This window comes from Aethalodelphis obliquidens, unplaced genomic scaffold (genome assembly GCF_003676395.1).
Source record: "Aethalodelphis obliquidens isolate GAN/ISIS:26980383/991018 unplaced genomic scaffold, ASM367639v1 scaffold26, whole genome shotgun sequence".
In the NCBI taxonomy this organism is placed as follows: domain Eukaryota; kingdom Metazoa; phylum Chordata; class Mammalia; order Artiodactyla; family Delphinidae; genus Aethalodelphis; species Aethalodelphis obliquidens.
In genome coordinates this window covers 506,098-526,583 of record NW_020837970.1, presented here as the reverse complement: position 1 = coordinate 526,583, position 20,486 = coordinate 506,098, and the positions used below count along the sequence as shown (strand labels likewise).

Below are 20,486 nucleotides of genomic sequence, written 5' to 3'. Positions count from 1 at the left end.
TAATTTTGAATGAACTTAATAGCAAATTCTTTATGAAGAAAATTTTTAAGCTCTTCCAAAGAATATTTTAGAAGGCTTGTATAAATGGTGAGATTTGAACCTTTAAAATGCAGTTTTAAAAAAGTTAGTTGAGGTCTTCCCTGGTGGCACAGTGGTTGAGGGTCCGCCTGCTGATGCAGGGGACGCGGGTTCGTGCCCCGGTCTGGGAAGATCCCACATGCCGCAGAGCAGCTGGGCCCATGAGCCATGGCTGCTGAGCCTGTGTGTCTGGAGCCTGTGCTCCGCAAAAAAAAAAAGTTAGTTGAAGTGATTTTTGAGTCACTAGCTGTAATTTTTGGGACTCATTGGTAAATTAGTGGGGTATCAAGAATGGAAAAGCAGTAAGAGTATTAGGAGAGTTGGAGCACAAAGGATGAATCACCTCCTTACCACAAAGTTTTTCCATGGTGTGGCTTTAAGAATACTGGAATAGTTGGAGAGAATGATTAAAACAACCGAGGTGGGGCTATGAGGCTTGCCAGGAGGGGAGTGCTGGAAACAAGAAAATTATAGTGATTCAGTGGAATACGGAGGGGTGGGATATCTTGAGGTGGCTCTGGGAGAGAATAAGATCAGGTGAGCCAGACCATTGGATGCATAAAGGGCATTAATGACAGATAGCGTCCTTATTTTACCTCGTCTCTCATTGCTTCTCTTTATGCAACCAACGCTTTGGCCAAACTGGGAATGGTGAGGGATCAGATATGGGAGATTGTTAATAGAAGCAGTCAGACTTTACTTATTGGAGGCGGGAGAAAGGGAGGAGGCATAGATAATTCTAAGATTTTGAGTCACAGAAAGCAAAAACAGCTGTAGTTGGGACAAGTTTTGTACTCTGACCAGCACCCCCATGATTATTTTTAGTTTGTGGTAGGCTAGATGTACCAGGATCAGTCTGTGCTTGTGGACAAAGTGGTACTGACAGTAAATGGGATGATAGTATTTTATAACTCCAAAAATTGGCACATGTAGAATCAGATATTATTTAAATTGGAAGGGGCCATCTAGTTTCACATTCCTTCATTTTACAAGTGAGTTTGTGTTTAACTGACCTTTCCCAAAGTCTTGGAACCAGTTCATGACAAAGCTGAAATTAGAATCCAGATCTTCTGACTTCTAGTATAGCATTTTCATACTTTTTGCAAGTTATTATAAAATTTTTTTCATTTGTCCTCTGTTTTATTGAGAGATCTGTCAATTTCAAGATCTGTTACAAGTATAAATGTTAGTGTTAAGATTTATTTAGCTATCAAAATTTAGGTAAAAGATCTAAGTTAAATATGGAATTAAAGCATGTTGGCAAGTTTATCTTCTAAACAGATGATTTTAAAATAATATAACAATAAATAATTGCTTGATGATAATAGCTATGCTCGACTGACGATAGTTCTAATTGTGTGTATACTGGCTGAACTAAAACCAGTTTAATCTGGTTCTAGGAAATATCCTGTACTTGGCTGATTGAAGTTGACGATAATGACCACAGAGTTATCCAATAAAACGTTAATTAAAAGCATTACATTAGCATTAAATCCCCCTGCTTGATCATTATCTTTATCAAAGGATACTGTCTTTGGCAGAGTTACCCATTTTAAAGGGGAAATAGAGCAATATGAAACTGCCTTTGAGGAAAAAAATTAGAGAGAAAAAAGTATTGTTTCTTTTCTTACCAACCTTGTATATAGCAAGGTGATATCTTTACAATAGCCATTTACAGCTAAACTGCAACTTCCATTCAAAATAATTGATCTCCCCACATTTGCACAGAGGTTAATGAATGAATCCACTTGAACAAACAAATGGTTAAAAGGGTGGCATTGTCTCCCTGCTTCAACCAGTTGGATCACTGAAGGAACCAGTGGGTATTCTTTCTTGGTGCTATTACATCATCTCATTTTCTTTTTGGCAAGCTATCTTTCTCATTGACTTCTGGTCCATTGCCCCCTTTTTTTTAGAATTGGCAGTTTTCCACTTTTGTGGAACATGGTCTCTACCCTCCCTATCATTGCTCCTTCAAATGATAGACAAGCTTCTCAGGCTGATTGAAGTGGGAGCAGTAGAGACAGAAAGAGGAAGAACCCCCAGAGAACTGTAGTTGGGCTCTTGGTTATTATTCACACAGGGCCTAAAGTCCAGTAGTTTTCAGGGTAGTAGTAGTTGGTTCCCAAAGACTGGTCCTCAGACCTGTGCTAGTCTAACATAAGCTTTTCATTTGTCCATGGCAAAGATGGCAGCCTTTCTCAAGAGAGACTCCTTTTTCTGGATCATGACTGTTAAATTTTTGTTATTTCTTTTATGAAATGATGGTGAAAGTAAAAAGATAGATAGATAGTACTGTTTTTCTTTCTAATTTTGCTTTTAAGAAGTAAAGTATTTAAAAATCTTCAGAAGCTTTAGAGAGCTTATTTTAGCAAACTTTAGCAAACTTATTATAGTTTTTTATATTGTCATTGTTTCAGATCATCTTTATATCAGTTTATACATTATTGAAAAAAGTCCTAAATATAATATTGTATGTATTGCTGTTTAACTTAATGGATTTTGAGTGCATTTTTCTAAATAATATAATTATTTTAATGGCTGTTGGATATTCCATCATGTTGACATAACATCACTCAAACCATTTTTCATAGATAATTAAAAAAATTATTTTTAACTTTACTATTATAGTAGATAAAACATGGATTTTCAACATGGTTTTAATTGGTATTTCTTTGCTAGAGAGAGTAAACATTCCTCTCTATGTGTTTACTCTTTTTATTTCACCTTATGTGAATTCTTTCTCTTTTCAACTTTTGAAATAGTAAGTTTAATTAAAGTAGCATATAGAATAATATAATATAAATAGGAACACTTTGTCAACCATATAGTATAGAAATATTTTCCCTTTTTTATAAATTTATTTTATTTATTAATTTTTGGCTGCATTGGGTCTTCGTTGCTATGCACGGGCTTTCTCTGGTTGCGGCGAGTGGGGGCTACTCTTTGTTGCGGTGCGCAGGCTTCTCATTGCGGTGGCTTCTCTTGTTGCAGAGCACGCACTCTAGGTGCATGGGCTTCAGTAGTTGTGGCACGCAGGCTCAGTAGTTGTGGCACGCAGGCTCAGTAGTTGTGACTTGCAGGCTTAGTTGCTCCATGGCATGTGGGATCTTCCCGGACCAGGGCTCGAACCCGTGTCCCCTGCGTTGGCAGGTGGATTCTTAACCACTGCACCACCAGGGAAGTCCCCTTCTACCTTTTACCTTTAAGAAATATAAAAAGAAATATATAAAATTTAGATTTAAAACATTTTAATCTGCCAATATTTTCCTTTGTGTGTATTTTTCTCTTGCCAAGCTGAGAAAGGTCTCATTATTCCACAGGTCAAATAAATACATATTGAATATTCTGCTAGTTTTCCCCGTTAAAATTTAGATGTGATTCTTTTTACTTGTGAGGTATTTATTTTGATGTATATTCTAAAGTGCTATTTCTCAAAGTATGATTCAGAGATCACCTGCATCAGAGGCATAGAGCTTTCTTATTAAACATGCAGACCTCCTGAGTCAGAATCTCTGGGAGTAGGACCTGGGAATATACATTTTCTGCAAGCTCCTAAGATGATACTTGTATTAGGATCCTATTTCTGCTGTAAGAAATTGCCACAACTTTATGGCTTAAAACAACATACATTCATGGTCTTACAGTTCTGGGGTCAGAAGTTTACAATGGGTCCAGAGGGCTGTCTTCCTCCTTCTGGGGGCTTTAGGGGAAAGTCTGTCTCTTTGACTTTTATAGCTTTCTAGAGGCCTCCTATTTTCCTTGGCTCATGGCCCCTTCACCAGTCTTCAGAGGTAGCAATGTAGCATCATCTTTCACCTCTACCTCCTGCCTCTTTTTTATAAGGATTTGTGATTATGTTGGGCGTACCAGGATAATCCAGGGACCCCTCCCCCACCATCTCAAGATTAACTTAATCACATCCTCAAAGTTCCTTTTCAATGTAAAGTTACATATACACAGGTTCCAGAGATTGGGACATGGACATTTTTTGGGGGGTCATTACTCTGTCTACCATAATATTTAGAAAAATTAAAATTTGAGAAACACTGGTGTATGGTAGATACTCAATATTTTTCCCTTAATCACTGTATATATATTTGAACTGTTATTAAATAATATTGTTGTGTCTTGGAAAGTTTATATAAGATAGAGGTCTTAAAGTTTTATATATAATTAGTCATCTTAGGAGTTCTCTATTTCAGTAGTCTTTTAAAAAATATCTAGCAAAGTAAAAAGTTGGTAATGCTCTAGTTTTTATGGTAGGTATTTCTTATCTGTGATTTTAAAATCCTTTAAAGGCATGTATCTTTATTTGATTCTCACTGCCCCCTCCCCCAGTTTTGAAAAATTTGATTAAAAATTACAGTAATAGTACATGGTGTTTGAAAAAAAATTCAAACAAACAAAAAGTGTATAAGCAAATAGGGAAAACTCCTTACCTCTTCCTATGCCTACTTTCCCAGGGATAAACAGTATCTATAGTTTTGTGCTTGTATCTTTACTCTTTCTCCTGTCCTCATGTAAGTATATATAATATTAGATGTCTTAAAACTCTCGCAGGCTCAGCGGCCATGGCTCACGGGCCCAATCGCTCCACAGCATGTGGGATCTTCCCAGACCAGGGCACGAACCCATGTCCCCTGCATCGGCAGGCGGACTCTCAACCACTGCGCCACCAGGGAAGCCCTTAAAACTCTTTTTAAACAAAAATAGGATCATACTCTCTCTATATAATTGACACACAGCACTGTATAAGTTTAAGGTGTACAGCATAATAATTTGACTTACCTGCATCATGAAATGATTATCACAATAACTTTAGTGAACATCCATCATCTCAAAATTAAAGAACAGGGAAAAAAACCTTTTTTTGTGTGATGAGAACTCTTAGGATCTACTGTCTTAACAACTTTCATATGTAACATACAGCAGTGTTCATTATATTTATCATGTTGTACATTACATCCCTAGTACTTATTTATCTTATAACTGGAAGTTTGTACCTTTTGACCACCTTCTTCCAATTCCCCCTTCACCCACCCCTTGTCTCTGGTAACCACAATGATCTCTTTTTCTATGAGTGCATTAGTTTTTTGTTTTTGAAGTACAGTTGACATCCAACACTATATTAGTTCCTGTTGCACCAGCATAGTGATTTGGTATTTATACATTTCAAAATAATCACCATGATAAGTGTAGCTATGATATGTCACCATACCAAAGATATTACATAGTTACTGGCTATATTCCCCACACTGTACATTTCATACCCATGACCTATTTCTTTTCTCCCCCCACCCCCTTCCACTTTGGCAACCAACCCCCTTCCACTCTGGCAATTTGTTCTCTATATCTATGACCCTGTTTTGTTACGTTCGCTCATTTGTTTTGTATTTTAGATTCCATATGTAACAGAGATCATACAGTATTTGTCTTTCTCTGTCTGATTTATTTCATTTAGCATGATACCCTCTAGGTCCATCCATGTTGTTGCAATGGCAACATTTCATTCTTTTTTGTGAGTAATATTGCATTGTATATATAAACCATAGCTTCTTTATCCATTCATCTGGGCACTTGGGTTGCTTCCATATCTAGCCTATTGTAAATAATGCTACAGTGAACATAGGGGTGCGTATATCTTTTCCAATTAGTGTGTTTGTTTTCTTTGGATAAATACTCAGGAGTGGAGTTGTTGGATCCTATGGTAGTTCTATTTTTAGTTTTCTGAGGAACCTCCATACTGTTTTTCATAGTGGCTGCAGCAATTTACATTCCCACCAACAGTGCCCGAGGGTCCCCTTTTCTCCATATCCTCACCAACACTTGTTATTTGTTGTCTTTTTGATAATAGCCATTCTGACAGGTGTGCCAAGTATGACTTTTTGCCAACTTCAGAATAATACCTGAGAGAGAGAAAGAGATCTTAAAGATTTTATGAAAAGTTGAAAACCTCCTCCTTATATAATGGAACTGAGATTTGAATCCATTCAGTCTTTCTTCCAGGACTCCCCACAACTATTTAAGGGAAAAAAAATTTTTGAACCAGCTGACATAAGTTATTTTTTAATTACATTGTAGAAAACTGAACTCAGTATAATTTTCTTATAGACCTCATACAACTATAAAACCAAAATGATTTTTAAAACCTAAATGCAGGCCATCATCAAAAAGTCTACAAACAATAAATGCTGGAGAGGATGTGGAGAAAAGGGAATCTCCCTACACTGTTGTTGGGAATGTAGATTGGTACAACCACTATGGAGAACAGTATGGAGGTTCCTTAAAAAACTTAAAATAGCTACCACGTGATCCAGCAATCCCACTCCTGGGCATATATCCGGAGAAAACCATAATCCGAAAGGATACATGCACCCTGATGTTCATTGCAGCACTTTTTACAATAGCCAAGACATGGAAGCAACCTAAATGTCCATCAACAGAGGAATGGATAAAAAAGGTGTGGTACATATATATAATGGAATATTACTTAGCCATAAAAAAGAAGGAAATAATGCCATTTGCAGCAACATAGAGATTATCATACTAAGTGTAGTAAGTCAGAGAAAGACAAATATCATACAATATCGCTCATATATGGAATTTAATTTTAAAAAGATACAAATGAACTTATTTACAAAACAGAAGCTGACTTATAGATATCGAAAACAACTTATGGTTACCAGAGGGGAAACATGGGGGAGAGGGTTAAATCAGGAGCTTGGGATGAACACACGCACACTACTATATATAAGATAGATAACCAACAAGGACTTACTGTAGAGCACAGGGAACTCTATCCAATATTCTGTGATAACCTATATGAGAAAAGAATCTAAAAAACAATGAATATATGTATCTGTATAACAGAATCACTTTGCTGTACACCTGAAACTAACACAACATTGTAAATCAACTCCAATAAAATTAAAATATTTAAAAAGTTTTTCAAAATTAAAAACTAAGTGCAAATAAAACTGTAGAACCAGTAAACTTTAAATCATTATGATGTGTTACAAAGTTACTGGTCAAAATGTGACTATCGTGATTGGTATTATGGGCCAAGTCCTTCTGAGATGAACGTGCCTACCGTACTATGGCTTGATATTTGCTTGTCCCATTTGACTCATTGTCAACTTTTGTTGGTACCCCAGACCACCATTTTGCACACAATATAAAAACATCATCTGTGTTAAGTCCACCTCTCTCACTAGCCTAGAGCTGTTAAAGTCGTGTTATTTAAACACCAGCAAAACTGTAAATGTAAATCATAATAGTACATATGAATATAGCACTGACATTATAAGGCAATCCTTGATTATCATTGTCCAGGATGTTCCAGGCTAGGTTTTTGCTCATTTTTTGAGATTTTCATTGAAAATAAATCACGTGTTAAATTTGGAGAAAGAGCTGTCAGATCCCCAGAATGTCCACAGACCCCAGTCTGAGAACCACTTCTACCTCAGTTATATATTATAAATGGATATTTGAAAATTCACAGCTATAACTGAAAATGTAACTCCAGTGTACATATGTTAAAGCGGGTCTCTTGCTTTTTGAATGTCACCACTATTTTCTCCATGTACCACCTTGCCTAATATCCTCATTTTCTCCCCTTGCTTAGCCTCAAGCTTCCAATTAGAGCAGTGGTTCTCAATCCTTGTTGCATTAAAATTACATTAGAATTACCTAGGGAGCTTTTATAAGAATATAATATCCAGTCTTGGATGTGTCCCTGGGTTTTGTTTCTGTTTTTTGTTTTGTCTTATACTTTGTTTTTAAAGCTCTCCAGTTTGTTCAATGTGCAGCTGGGATTCCAAACCACAAGATTCTAGAACTATTGTAAATTTCTCTCCAGATACTTTGGCTTATTAAGGAACAGTAAGACTATGTATTATATAAAACTGCTTACTGTATGCCATGTTGTCCAACACAACATACTGTTACCTCATGAAACCATTGATGCTATGAAATAGGTATTACCTCCATTTTTCAGGAAAGTAAAGTTTAGAGAGACTAAGTAAGTTCCTTTGGGCTACATCGTTATTAGCAGCAGAACCAGGATTCAGATTGTCTGTTAATCATGATCTTAACCACGAAACTATAAATATCCAGTCTTATTTCACCCTTTTATTACAATATAGATTAACCAGTCACTGTTAAACACACACTTTGATGAAGGTGTTTTTACTTTGAATAATGAATGTACATAGTTAGACTAAAAATATATAAGCGTAAAGTATGAATGCAGTTCATATGAACACCTGCAGCTGTAGCTCTCTCTCTTTTTTCCCATTCAGTTAAGAAGTTTGTTGGCGAAATGATTTCATTCTCCAAGGTTGGATTTCTTCTCAAAAGAGGCTGAAAAACATTCAGTTAGTTAGCTCACTTTGTTTTCAGGTCTATTAAGAAATACTGCATTTAAATCAGATTCTGATTAAACTTATAATTTTAGGATTACCATATTTGGTTGATTTTAGCATGCACATTTTCTATATTTTAAATCTTTGAAATCAGAAAGAAATTTGTTTCTTACACTTTGATGCACACTGTAGTTAAATTGGCAGATTTTTCTTTCTTAATGAAAGATAAAATAGTCATGTATCTTAAAATTAATGACATCTTAGATTTGATGAATTAACAATAGTGGTTATATATGAATGACCATTCCATATATAATCAGGCTATTTTTGGAGGTAAAACAGTGTGATGTATTCTCAGTATCGTTGTGAAGATTAAATAAGATAAAATAATCATCATAGTATCTGGCACATAGTAAGAGCTTAGGAAGTGTCAGCTGTTATTATAGCATTGTAAATACTAGTGTTATAATTGCATGATGGATCCACAACCACAGACCAGAGAAAGGTGTCCAAGCAGTCTTCAGTTTGTAAGTGAAACTTATTTAAATTATTTCCTGTAGGTGGGTTCTTTTATAAACAAATCTGACTGGCATTAAATTGATATTTCCAAGACTGCTGTATTTATAGAATGCTGAAAGCCATCATTATACAATATACTGCACTGTACTGCTCATTAAGGACTCTTACTCTGGCATATTCTCAAAATACAGAATTTAACATAGGTATTCAATAGTCTAGTCTAGGGGAATTTTGTCCAAGAAGCTCAGCACCAGAGGTTATATGAGAAACAATATTATTGTCAGTAGACTTTGAGAATATCAGTTATAATAAGAACTGTGCTTCCCTCAGTCACTTAACTTCTTACCTGTAATACAAATTAAATAGCAAATAATGTGGCAGAACATTATTTCAGTTCTTTCAGTAACTTACACATTTTTTTCAGACCCTGAAGACTTTTAAGTATATTCATACTTATCAGGCATTAAAATGCTTTAATATAAAACATGAACTATGTTAATTTAAGTTTGTACAGAACGTCTTTTTTTTTTTGATCCTGGGACAGTGATAGCTCATCTGAGATTTGATAATTTTCTTTTGTGCTTCTTTTGTTGCTTTCTACTATAATTATTATTATTATTATTTTTTGTGGTATGCGGGCCTCTCACTGTTGTGGCCTCTCCCATTGCGGAGCACAAGCTCCGGACGCGCAGGCTCAGTGGCCATGGCTCACGGGCCCAGCCTCTCCGCGGCATGTGGGATCTTCCCGGACAGGGGCACGAACCCACGTCCCCTGCGTCAGCAGGTGGACTGTCAACCACTGCGCCACCAGGGAAGCCCCTGTAATTTTTGTTTTTGTCTTCATAATTCATGCTTCCTGAGGGAAACTTCTTAAGTACAATTTTGGGATAAGTGAATAGATTATTTTCAGTATTGATTTTTATTTTTTTAAATCTGCAGAAAGTAAAAAAAAAACACCAAGAATATTTTTCTGGCATTTTATAGAAGGGAAATATTTTTTAATTAATAAACTTTTTTTTAGAGAGAAGTTTTATTTTTTTTAAATATTTATTTATTTATTTTGGCTGCCCTGGGTCTTAGTTGCGGCATGTGGGATCTGTTTTAGTTGCAGCATGTGGACTTCTTAGTGGCGGCATGCAGACTTCTTAGTTGTGGCATGCAGACTTCTTAGTTGCAGCATGCATGTGGGATCTAGTTCCCAGACCAGGGATCGAACCCAGGACCCCTGAATCGGGAGCTCGGAGTCTTACCCACTGGACCGCCAGGGAAGTCCCTAGAGAGAAGTTTTAGATTCACAGCAAGACTGAGCACAAAGTACAGAGTGCCATATACACCCTGTTCCCCACACATGCACAACTTCCCCCACTATCAATACCCCATGACACAGTGGTACATTTGTTACAGTCGATGAATCTATATCGACACATCATCACCAAAAGTCTATAGTTTACATTAGGGTTCACTCTTGGTGAAATACATACATATTTTTTTATAGCATTTTACAGGAGGTATTTTTTAACATATGGCTATTTTTTAAAATTTTTTTATTGAAGTATAGTTTACAATATCATATAAGTTTCAGGTGTACAGCACAGTGATTCAGTTATATGTATATATATATATGTATAGTCTTTTTTCAGATTCTTTTCCCTTATAGGTTATTACATAGTATTGGGTATAGTTCCCTGTGCTGTACAGTAGGTCCTTGTTGGTTATCTATTTTATACACACTAGTGTGTAACATATGGACATTTTTTAAAGTATGTATTTTTTAACGGTTTCTTTATTTTATTTTTTTATTTATTAATTTTTTGGGGCACGCCATGCAGCATGCAGGATCTTAGTTCCCTGACCAGGGTTCTAACCCATGCTCCTTGCAATGGAAACGCAGAGTCTTAACCACTGGACCACCAGGGAAGTCCCCATATGGCCATTGGTAGTATAGGTAGGGGCCATAGAGTGAGGAAGAAAAGTGGCTAGAGCTGTTTAGGTGGTGCCGTTTATAGGACTCCATTGCCAAGTTTTTGGCTTGGGCAGTTAAGCATCGATAATGTTAGACTATATAGGGAACTCAAGAGAAAGAGCAGATTTGGGTTTGGAGATGTATAGGTAGTAGGGGGGAGTAGAATATGATGTTGTACTTAGTGAATTCTACATGTATTTATCATTACTTTTGTTTTTCTTTTCCCCTTATTCCTCACTCTTTTCTCAGTTTTCTCCTCTTGCCCCCACCTTGACTTCATTAAGTAGCCATGCCCTCGAACAGAAGGGGTTTTTTTTCCTTTGAGTAAGATTAATTTAATGAATCAGTGTTTGGCATACCTCACTTCTGATCATCATGACAATTATGTAAGATGGTTGGATAGTTATAATTGCTAGGGATTCATAGTACTAACTACCATTTCTCCTTTCCAACTGCAAGTATATACACACAAGATTGATGGTATCAATAGAATGAGAAATAGAGTATCACTTTATTAAACCAGGCATGCACCCTGTGGTTCTCCAAGTGCAAGGATTCTGGAAACCCATTTATGCCTGGTATTTTTACTCCCTCTTTTATTAATTGAGAACATGTAGGCTTTAGGCACTGGCTCCAGCATGCCTTATCTAGAAATCTGGAACAAGGTGCAGGACTACACCCTCTGAGTTTCAGCAAAGAACAGGAAATATAGAGGCAGATTCCTGGCTTTTATCCTTGATGTATTAGTCAGGTTGGGCTGCCATAACAATATACCATAGACTGAGTGGCTTAATCAACAGAATTTCATTTTCACACAGTTAAGGAGGCTGGGAAGTATTAAGATCAAGGTGCCAGCTGATTTGGTTTCTGGTAAGTGTTCTCTTCCTGGCTTGTAGATGGATGCCTTCTTGATGTGTGGTCATATGGTCTCCCCTTTTTTTAAAATTAATTAATTTATTTATTTTTGGCTGCATTGGGCCTTTGTTGTTGCACGCAGGCTTTCTCTAGTTGCAGAGAGTGGGGGCTACCCTTCGTTGTGGTGCACGGGCTTCTCATTGTGGTGGCTTCTCTTGTTGAAGAGCATAGGCTTTAGGCGCACAGGCTTCAGTAGTTCTGGCTCTTGGGCTCTGGAGTGCAGGCTCAGTAGTTGTGCAGTGCAGGCTTAGTTGCTCCACAGCATATGGGATCTTCCCGGACCAGGGCTTGAACCCGTGTCCCCTGCATTGGCAGACGGATTCTTAACCACTGCGCCACCAGGGAAGCCCTTATGGTCTTTCCTTGGTGCATGTGCTTGGAAAGGGGGGAGGTGGGAGGGGAAGGAAGAGAGGTAGAGAGATTTCTCTTTTCCGCTTCCTGTAAGGCCACCAATCCTATTGGTTTACGGCCCCACCCTGATGACTTCATTTAACATTAATTGCCTTCTAAAAGCCGTGTCTCTTAATACAGTCACATTGGAGGTTAGGGCTTCAACATATGAGTTTGGGGGTCGGGGGAGGTGTGGTGGGACACATTTCAGTCCATAAACTTGGAAACCTCACTTCAGAGTAAAGAGGTGGTCCAGTGACTATTGAAATCACACCAGTTATTTACTTCCAAAATATTTAGAGATTTTCCAGCTATCTTTCTCTTACTGACTTCTAATTTAATTCCATTATGGTTGGAGAACACACTTTGGATGATTTTAAACTATTTAAATTTATTGAGACTTGTTTTGTGGCCCAGAATATGGTCTGTCTTGGTAAATGTTGTATGTGTACCTAGTAAAGATGTGTATTCTTCTTTTGTTGAGTGGAGTGTAATGTAAATGCCAATTAGGTCAAATTGATGGTACTGTTCAAGATTTTTATGTTCTTACTGATTTTCTGTTACTTGTTCTATTGATTATTGAAAAAGTGGGTGTTGAAATCTCAAATATAATTGTGGATGTGTCTGTTTCTTCTTACAGTTCTATCATTTTTACTTTATACTTGTTGAAGCTATTTTCTTAGGTACGTAAATGTTTAGGGCTGTTATGCTTTCTTGATGGATTGGCCTCATTATCATTATGAAATGGCCACCATTATCACTTGCAAGTTCATTTGCTCTGGAATCTGTTTCATCTGATTACTGTAGCCACTCCAGCTTTCTTTTGGCTAGTGTTAGCACTCACTTTTAGCTTATTTGTGTCTTTATATTCAAAATGGATTTCTTATAGGTAGTATGCAGTTGTGTCTTGCTTTTTTAACCAATCTGATAATCCTTGCTTTTTTTTTTTTTTTTTTTGCGGTACGTGGGCCTCTCACTGCTGTGGCTTCTCCTGCTGTGGAGCACAGACTCCGGACGCGCAGGCTCAGCAGCCATGGCTCACGGGCCCAGCCACTCTGTGGCATGTGGGATCCTCTCGGACCAGGGCACGAACCCGTGTCCCCTGTATCGGCAGGCAGACTCTCAACCACTGCGCCACCAGGGAAGCCCAATCCTTGCTTTTTAATTAGACCATTCACATTTTAGGTTATTGTTGATATGGATGGGATTAAATCTGTCATCTTATTATTTGCTTTCTATTTGTCCCATCTGGTCTTTGTTCCTTTATCCTTCTTTTTCTGTCTTCTTTTGGATTGACAGTTTGGGGGGTTTTTTTGAATAATTTCATTTTATCTCCTTTGTTAACTTATTAATTATAATTAGTTTTATGGGGGTATGTTTTGTTTGTTTTTTCAGTAGTTACTTTAAAGTATGCAATAATTAACTTGTCACAGTTTACCTTCAAATACTTTGAAGTATTTACCTTCAAATACTTCAACATTTCCTTTAAATAGTTCTATTTAAAAGCGATTTAAAAACAAATAATAAATTATTTTTTATTTACCTACATATTTATGATTTCCAGTTCTCTTTGTGTAGATCCAGATTTCCAAATGGTTTAATTTTCTTTCTGACAGAAGGATTTCCTTTACCATTTTTGATAGTGAGGGTCTGTTGGTGATAAACTTGTTTCAGCTTTTCTGGGTCTAAGGTTTTTGTTTGGTTGTTTGTTTTTCAGGAATTCCAGGTTGACAGTTTTCTTCTTTCACTCCTTCTCTATTTCTCCTGAGCTCACCTTCTTTGTGCTACTCTCCCTTGTCTGGTACTCTGCCCTGTGACTCTAGCCACCTAACTTCCCTTTCCCTTAGTTCTTTTGTGCTTGATTCAGGGAGACTGCTGGATTGCATCTGCCTTCTCCTTCCCTGTCCTTCGGCCTGGAAACGTTCTCCAGGCATTAAAGTTGGGCAGTTTAGAGCTCACCTGTTTATTTTTCTCTCAGAGATCACTGTCTTACACTGTCTGTTGTCCAGTGTCTGGAAACAGTTGTTTGTATTTTGTTGTGGTTTAGGTGTGTGGGTAAATCAAGTCCCTGATACTCCATTTTGACTGGAAATAGCACAGTGACTACCAAAATCAAACCAGTCATGTCAGCCATCCTACTGGCCTTGTGGAAGAATTCATAAAATGGATGAATATAGAAATCATGCGTTTCTCCCCAGTATGTTCCTTGGTGGAAGATAAGAGTTGTGGTAAAGTCCTGCTCTCCCTGTGTACAGAGACCCAACCCAGGTAGAGGGAAGAAGTTCCTTTCTCCCCTGACACTTACCATTATCATTGTATAAATGAAGAAATTAAGTGACATGCCTGAACTTGCCCAGGACTGTCCTCACTGGATCCTACTGTCTTTGTGAAAACAGTAAAATCAAATTCTGCAGTGAATGTTTTACGTGTTGCAGTTACGAAATTAGTTATTAAAGGTTAATTTTATTTTTAGATCTTTACATGAATTTTAATTTTCACTTTGACCATCAGTTATGTTGTATATAACCTCATTTCATTTCTGGAGATGGGAAGGTTTTATGCTTCATAGCATTCCTTGGATCAAATACATTATGAAGGAAATACAGCCTGAAATCAATAATTAATTTATATTCTGGCCCTTTGTATGAAAACTTTACTAAGAATGTCTTCTGACCATAAAGAGCAGTGAATTTATAGTGGGTTTTTAAATATTTGTCAATAAATAAATAAATATTTGTCAACTACATGAGGTTTGCTGTTTAAGGTTAAAATAATAACTGAAATTTAATTTGATAATTCCTACCATAGCAGTGTATGCCAGAGATCAAAGGGCAGAGTCTTTTTTTTCTCAGAAATTTCTCAAAGAATTATTTTAATTTGCCTAGATTCACTCAGTATTTGAATTTACATCTACTTGATCATAAAGCCAATTTTTTCCTCGAAGTTAGGCCACAGTTTAGAACCATCACAGTTCTATAGAAGAACATAAAATTTTAATATTTCAGGTTTAAAATTCACAGTTATAATTTTGGCTTATTATGTGTCCTTTAGAAAAATTAATCTTTAAGATCATTTATCTAAAACCAACAGAAAAATTATTATAAGCAATATGGTTATCAAACAATAAATCATCTCTTAGTTACCAGAGAAATAATTAAGACAGCAACTTGCCTAGGTTACAGTTAATATTTTATGCTCACTAAATTGAAGCTCTGTACCTTTTGAACACTATTGTGAACTGAAATCCAGATTGAATTGGCCTTTTCTACTTTAAAATGTTTTTAATCAATGGGTATACAACTACCTAACAAATTTGGGGCTCCTTTTAGGGGTGCTAGTAGAACATGTGTGAGAAGACAGGGAAGCCTACTTTGCAATGTTTGAAAGATGGGAGTTTAGGAAAAGAGTCTAAGGAACAATTAGAACAGAAAGTGATGGCTCCCCTGAAAAGTTTTTCCCTCCCTCATCTGTTCAGCTTCCTCTAACTCTACTCTTACTCTGTATACTTTATTTTTCCTTTTATATTTCCCCCCCCGCCCCATCTTATTTTCTTGTTTATTCTTTCTTCTTTGTCTATTTTATTTCTCCCTGTCCCTTTCCTCCTTTTTTTCTCTTTATTTTGATCACAATTCTTAGTTACTTATCCTTCTATTCTTTTCTGATTGTTTTCTTTAAAACTTTCCTTATCTCCAACCAAATTACTGTGGTTGAATTGGTAAGGAGCCAGGAGGGGAATGTGGATGGCACTTACATATTAGAGGCTTTGTGTAGTTGGGAATTCGGATTGTAGAGGAAAAGATGTCTGTTACGGCAGCCAATTACAGTCCTCTGGGAAGAGAGTCGCCTTGCAGAATTGTGTGAAGTACAAGCTTTACCTTCCTTGGCTTCTGGTGAACTCTATTTACTCTTCTGTGCCTAGACAATATCTATCTGCTAACAACTGGGTGAAAAATTCAGTAGTAAGTATTGCATAAATTAGATTGAATTTTTTTTAATGAACTCACCAATTGTTTTACTACTATAAAGAGTTGTTTCTTTTGTGTTATGCCTATGTAGCACTTTTAGTTAAAAATTATTTTGATGGAAGATATGTAAATACTAATCATAAATGCCATATTTCTTTGTTATGCAAGCTTTTAACCTATAATATAATCATCTGAGCAGTTTAAATGGCATAAAATATATGCCTTTTTTAAAGTTTTAATATAGTCTATGATAGTGTTTTAAAAAACTACATAGCATTGTATTTTTTGTTACTGTAATTTATTTAATAGTTGTGGTAAACAAATTCAAATTGGTAGGTGATTGCTGTTTTTTATTATGCAATACTTGCAAAGGTGGGAAAAGGGTTAGTACTTATTACTTGACTGTAAGTAATTTAGGGAACATAGGAACTCAGTATGGGCTGAGTTCTGAGTACACAGGCTTGTCATAGCTCATATCAAAGGAGCACCTTCTATGCTTCCAGAATTCTCTTATGTTCTTTTTTAGTTTTAGAACTAGAACTGTTTGTCTTTTAATGTTATTTAGATCCTTGTTTCAAGAAGTTCAAAGTGCTTTAGAAAATACTATTAATCTTAAAATATCTAAGAATGATGGAATGAATATTTTGTATTGATTTTGTTCACAATAATTAAATTTTTGTGTATATATATGAAAATTTCAAAACACCAGTTCTGAGCCTGTTAGAATGTCTACAAACATGAGCAGTTTTAGAAAAATTTAAGAAACATTTTGGAGCATTGAAAATAATTGAAAGTCCTAATTCTCACCCGTCAGATCACTAAGCCTGCCTTCCTTTAGTCCATTTCCATTGGTTATACTAGTTGTGCTAATTGTTAACGATAGAGAATTAGTGATTAGAGAATTAGCCAAGGCTTTTCCTTTGGTTTCTCTGAGATTTAGTGTGAAGATATCTGTAAGATCTGACCCTCAAAAATTACCTGCTTTCAACATTTTAGAGAATACACTATCAGATGGCAGAACTGGCTGTCAAATTGGAATGTCTCTTGAGATACTGATGATTGAGGCCCAGGAACATACATGAATATAATCATTTTAGTGGTGTCTCTGTGTGTGTGTGTGTGTGTGTGTGTGTGTGTGTGTGTGTGTGTGTGTTTTAACAACTCTTTATTGAAATGTCAGTGTGAATAAGTTAAATTCTGTTTTTAAAAAAATGTAGTAAAATAAAAGCTAAAAGAACTTCTTGTGCATTGCCTGATGTCCTGGCACCTTCAATCTGCCATTTGTTAGAGGGCTAATAATCTGAGGTCACTTGTCCTATAATACCTGAATTCTTCAGAGTTGGTCATACTTTAACATAGATCTCAAGTTGATCTGCAACTGAGATCTTATTAATTAGTTAAATAACTACACTTTAACCACTCTTTCATTTTGCTTATGTATTCATTGAGCATCTCCTATACGCCAGGCACTGTCCTAGGCACTGGTAATAGAATGATGGATGTGTTAGACCTGGCTCCTGCATGCCTAGAGTTTATAATCTAATTAGAGACAATCGGCCATTAGAGTAGATTAAGAATTGCAGTAGGAACCCATGAAGCTTATGAGAGGATTTCCCTCTGTGTCTGCTTCCCGCCTGAGTTGAAATTTAACTGAAATCAGGGACTAGAAAAAAGTTGGCAGATTTTCAGTTTCTCCATTGGAAAATACACAGTTTGTAACAGTGTACTCCTTAGTTAAGGTTTTTAACCCGTTTCCCTTCCCCCTTTGGTTTTCCAACTCATTCACAACTCTTCTTTTGCAGCTTTCAAAGTGTCAGGTTTAGTTTGGGTAGCCATGGCATATAGGAATCCCTATCAGATATAATAGATATTGAGGAAACAGTCCTGAGATAGGTAAGCACCTCATGTCTCAGTGGTGAAAGACAGGGTTCAGAGTGGTTGCATGAGCAGAGAAACAAAGAAAATTCTGTCAAGATTGCAGAATAGTAACCGTGTAAACTGGGAAGTCCAGTTAGAATTCAAAGGAAAACAGAGATTGGGAATTAAACATCAAGATGTTTTACAGTAAGGACCAGAATCAGCATTCACAGGCTGGATAACCAATACAGAATGAGCTGTAAGAATGATCTTGATGCTAAGCCAACAAATACCTGAGGCTGAGTCTCCATCCATTATTCTTTCCTGAGCCAGTATTGGAATTGGACTAATTGGGGAGTAGAGTTTAGGTAGGCACCCTGGATGAGACTTGGAAATAAGTCCTCAGATTTTTAACATTTTATATACATAGGAGATCTTGATTTAAGGCCTCACGTTACCATTATATTGCTCTGTGTGTCTGAGCTGTCACTTTACTCTCTGAAGTCCAATTTCTTCATCTATAGATTAATGAAAATACATACTCTTGAAGGTTCCTTTGAGTTCTTACTCCTGAATTCTATACAAAAGCCAAGACTCCCCCCACCTCGCCCCACTTTTTAACTTATCCCCTGTAGTTTTGCCCACAGAAGCTGCTTATTTTTCTTTGATGACAGAGGGACCAAGTTTGGTTTTAATTAACTCTAAGTGGTTTTGAATGCACAAAACAGAACATTGAAACATTTTATTTATAAGCAGATGTAATTGTACAGTTTTGCCAAGCATTATAAGGATAATGTTTTTAAGTGGGGTATCCTCTTGCTCTTTCTGGAACTGCATGATCCAGACCTTTTCCATGATATCTAAATTGAGAAACCTTTAAACTTGGGAGACATAAGGAGAGAAAGGAATAGCTGTCCAAATTCTTTTAATACCAGGAATCCTTGAAGATATGTCTATCTGAGGAGATTTCTAGAATCTATGCCCTGAGTTGGTAGGGTAACCTCTACCCTAAAAATGAGTCTTTTTTGTGTGAAATGAAAAATAAGAATGAACTTTCATAATTGAGAATTATTAAGAACTATTGGTAGTGGAAAGTGGGCTCCTACAGATGGTTCTCTACTTACTGATACTGTTTGTGACCTTGGGCAAATGATTTTACAAATTTAGTTTTTTCATCTGTAAAATGAGAGAAAAACCTATGCCTTCGCATTTATTTTTGTTTTATTTCATTTTGTAAAATAAATTTATTTATTTATTTATTTATTTATGGCTGTGTTGGGTCTTCCTTGCAGTGTGCAGGCTTTTCATTGTGGTGGCTTCTCTTGTTGTGGAGCATGGCCTCTAGGCGTGTGGGCTTCAGTAGTTGTGGCTTGCAGGCTCAGTTGATCCGCAGCAAGTGGGGTCTTCCTGGACCAGGGCTCGAACCCGTGTCCCCTGCATTGGCAGGAGGATTCTTAACCACTGCACCACCAGGGAAGTCCCTATTTTATTTTAAATTTAAGAAACGTTAGATGGAAAATAAAAGAAAAAAGAAACAGTATGGTGCTCACTATGTGCCAGGCAATATTCTAAATATTTTACAAATAACAACCTATTAACTCCCCTCTGAAGGTCAATACTACTATTATTGCCATTTAATAGATTTTTTAAAAACTAAGGCAAAGAGAGGTTGTATCGCTATAACTTGTACAAAGCCAAACAACTAGCAAGTAACAGAACTGTTTGCCTGACCTCAGAGTTCATGTTCTTAACTATTACTTTATGCTACATCATGAGAATTAAGATGAGGAAGCACTTGATAAAACACTCCACAACTCAAGATGATAATGATCATCTTTGTTTAACTGAATGTTTGTATTACGTGACAATTAAAATTTATAGCCAATTTTCAAAGAGCTAGATTATTATAAAAACATACACATGACTTTGTTTTTCAGATAGAACCTCAGAATATTCATTGTTTTAATCATAATTTTGAATTTTGGTGGTTACTGTAGATGTACAGCAGAAATACTTGGTTGAATTTAAGCCACACACGTCTAGAAAGCTTTTAAAGTCAGTCCATGATAAGTTTGTTTACAGATCACTTGCCTTTTTCATAATAGAGTGCTGAGGATTTTTTTAAATTCAGTTTAAGCTTTGTTGTTGGCTAACAAAAACAGAGAATATTTTTGTGTTTGAAGGTACTCTTCTGACAGTGGAAATATTTATGTATCACTAGTATTAATAAAATAATAGTACAGATATAAAGTTGCTTTCATTTATAGCCACAGCCACTATTTTTTGCACTTGTCATTAAAGTCAGCTTTGTCTTTTATTCTCTGCTTAAAGACTTCTCATGGTGTATAAGTCAAGTTGCACTAGGAATGAAGAAACCTGGATTTCTCCAGTATGCATACTGCATACAACTTTAAGCAAGAAAGTTAATGTCTT

General features: G+C 36.4%; 1 protein-coding gene across 10 annotated transcripts in view; it reads left to right on the top strand.

Moving 5' to 3' along the window:
• Nucleotides 1-20,486, top strand: part of ATOSA (atos homolog A) — an 87,245-nt gene that overhangs the window by 34,747 nt on the left and 32,012 nt on the right. For 8 of the 10 annotated variants that reach the window (XR_003436338.1, XM_027123056.1, XM_027123054.1 and 5 more), the window contains exons 3-4: nucleotides 8,382-8,419; nucleotides 11,745-11,796. The exons of the other annotated variants lie outside the window; for them this stretch is intronic. Coding sequence is in view for 7 of the 8 variants with exons in the window: in XM_027123056.1 (XP_026978857.1) it covers nucleotides 8,382-8,419; nucleotides 11,745-11,796 (90 nt within the window). In the remaining variant the exon portion in view is untranslated. The remainder of the gene's footprint in view (nucleotides 1-8,381; nucleotides 8,420-11,744; nucleotides 11,797-20,486) is intronic. 10 annotated transcript variants of the gene reach the window in all.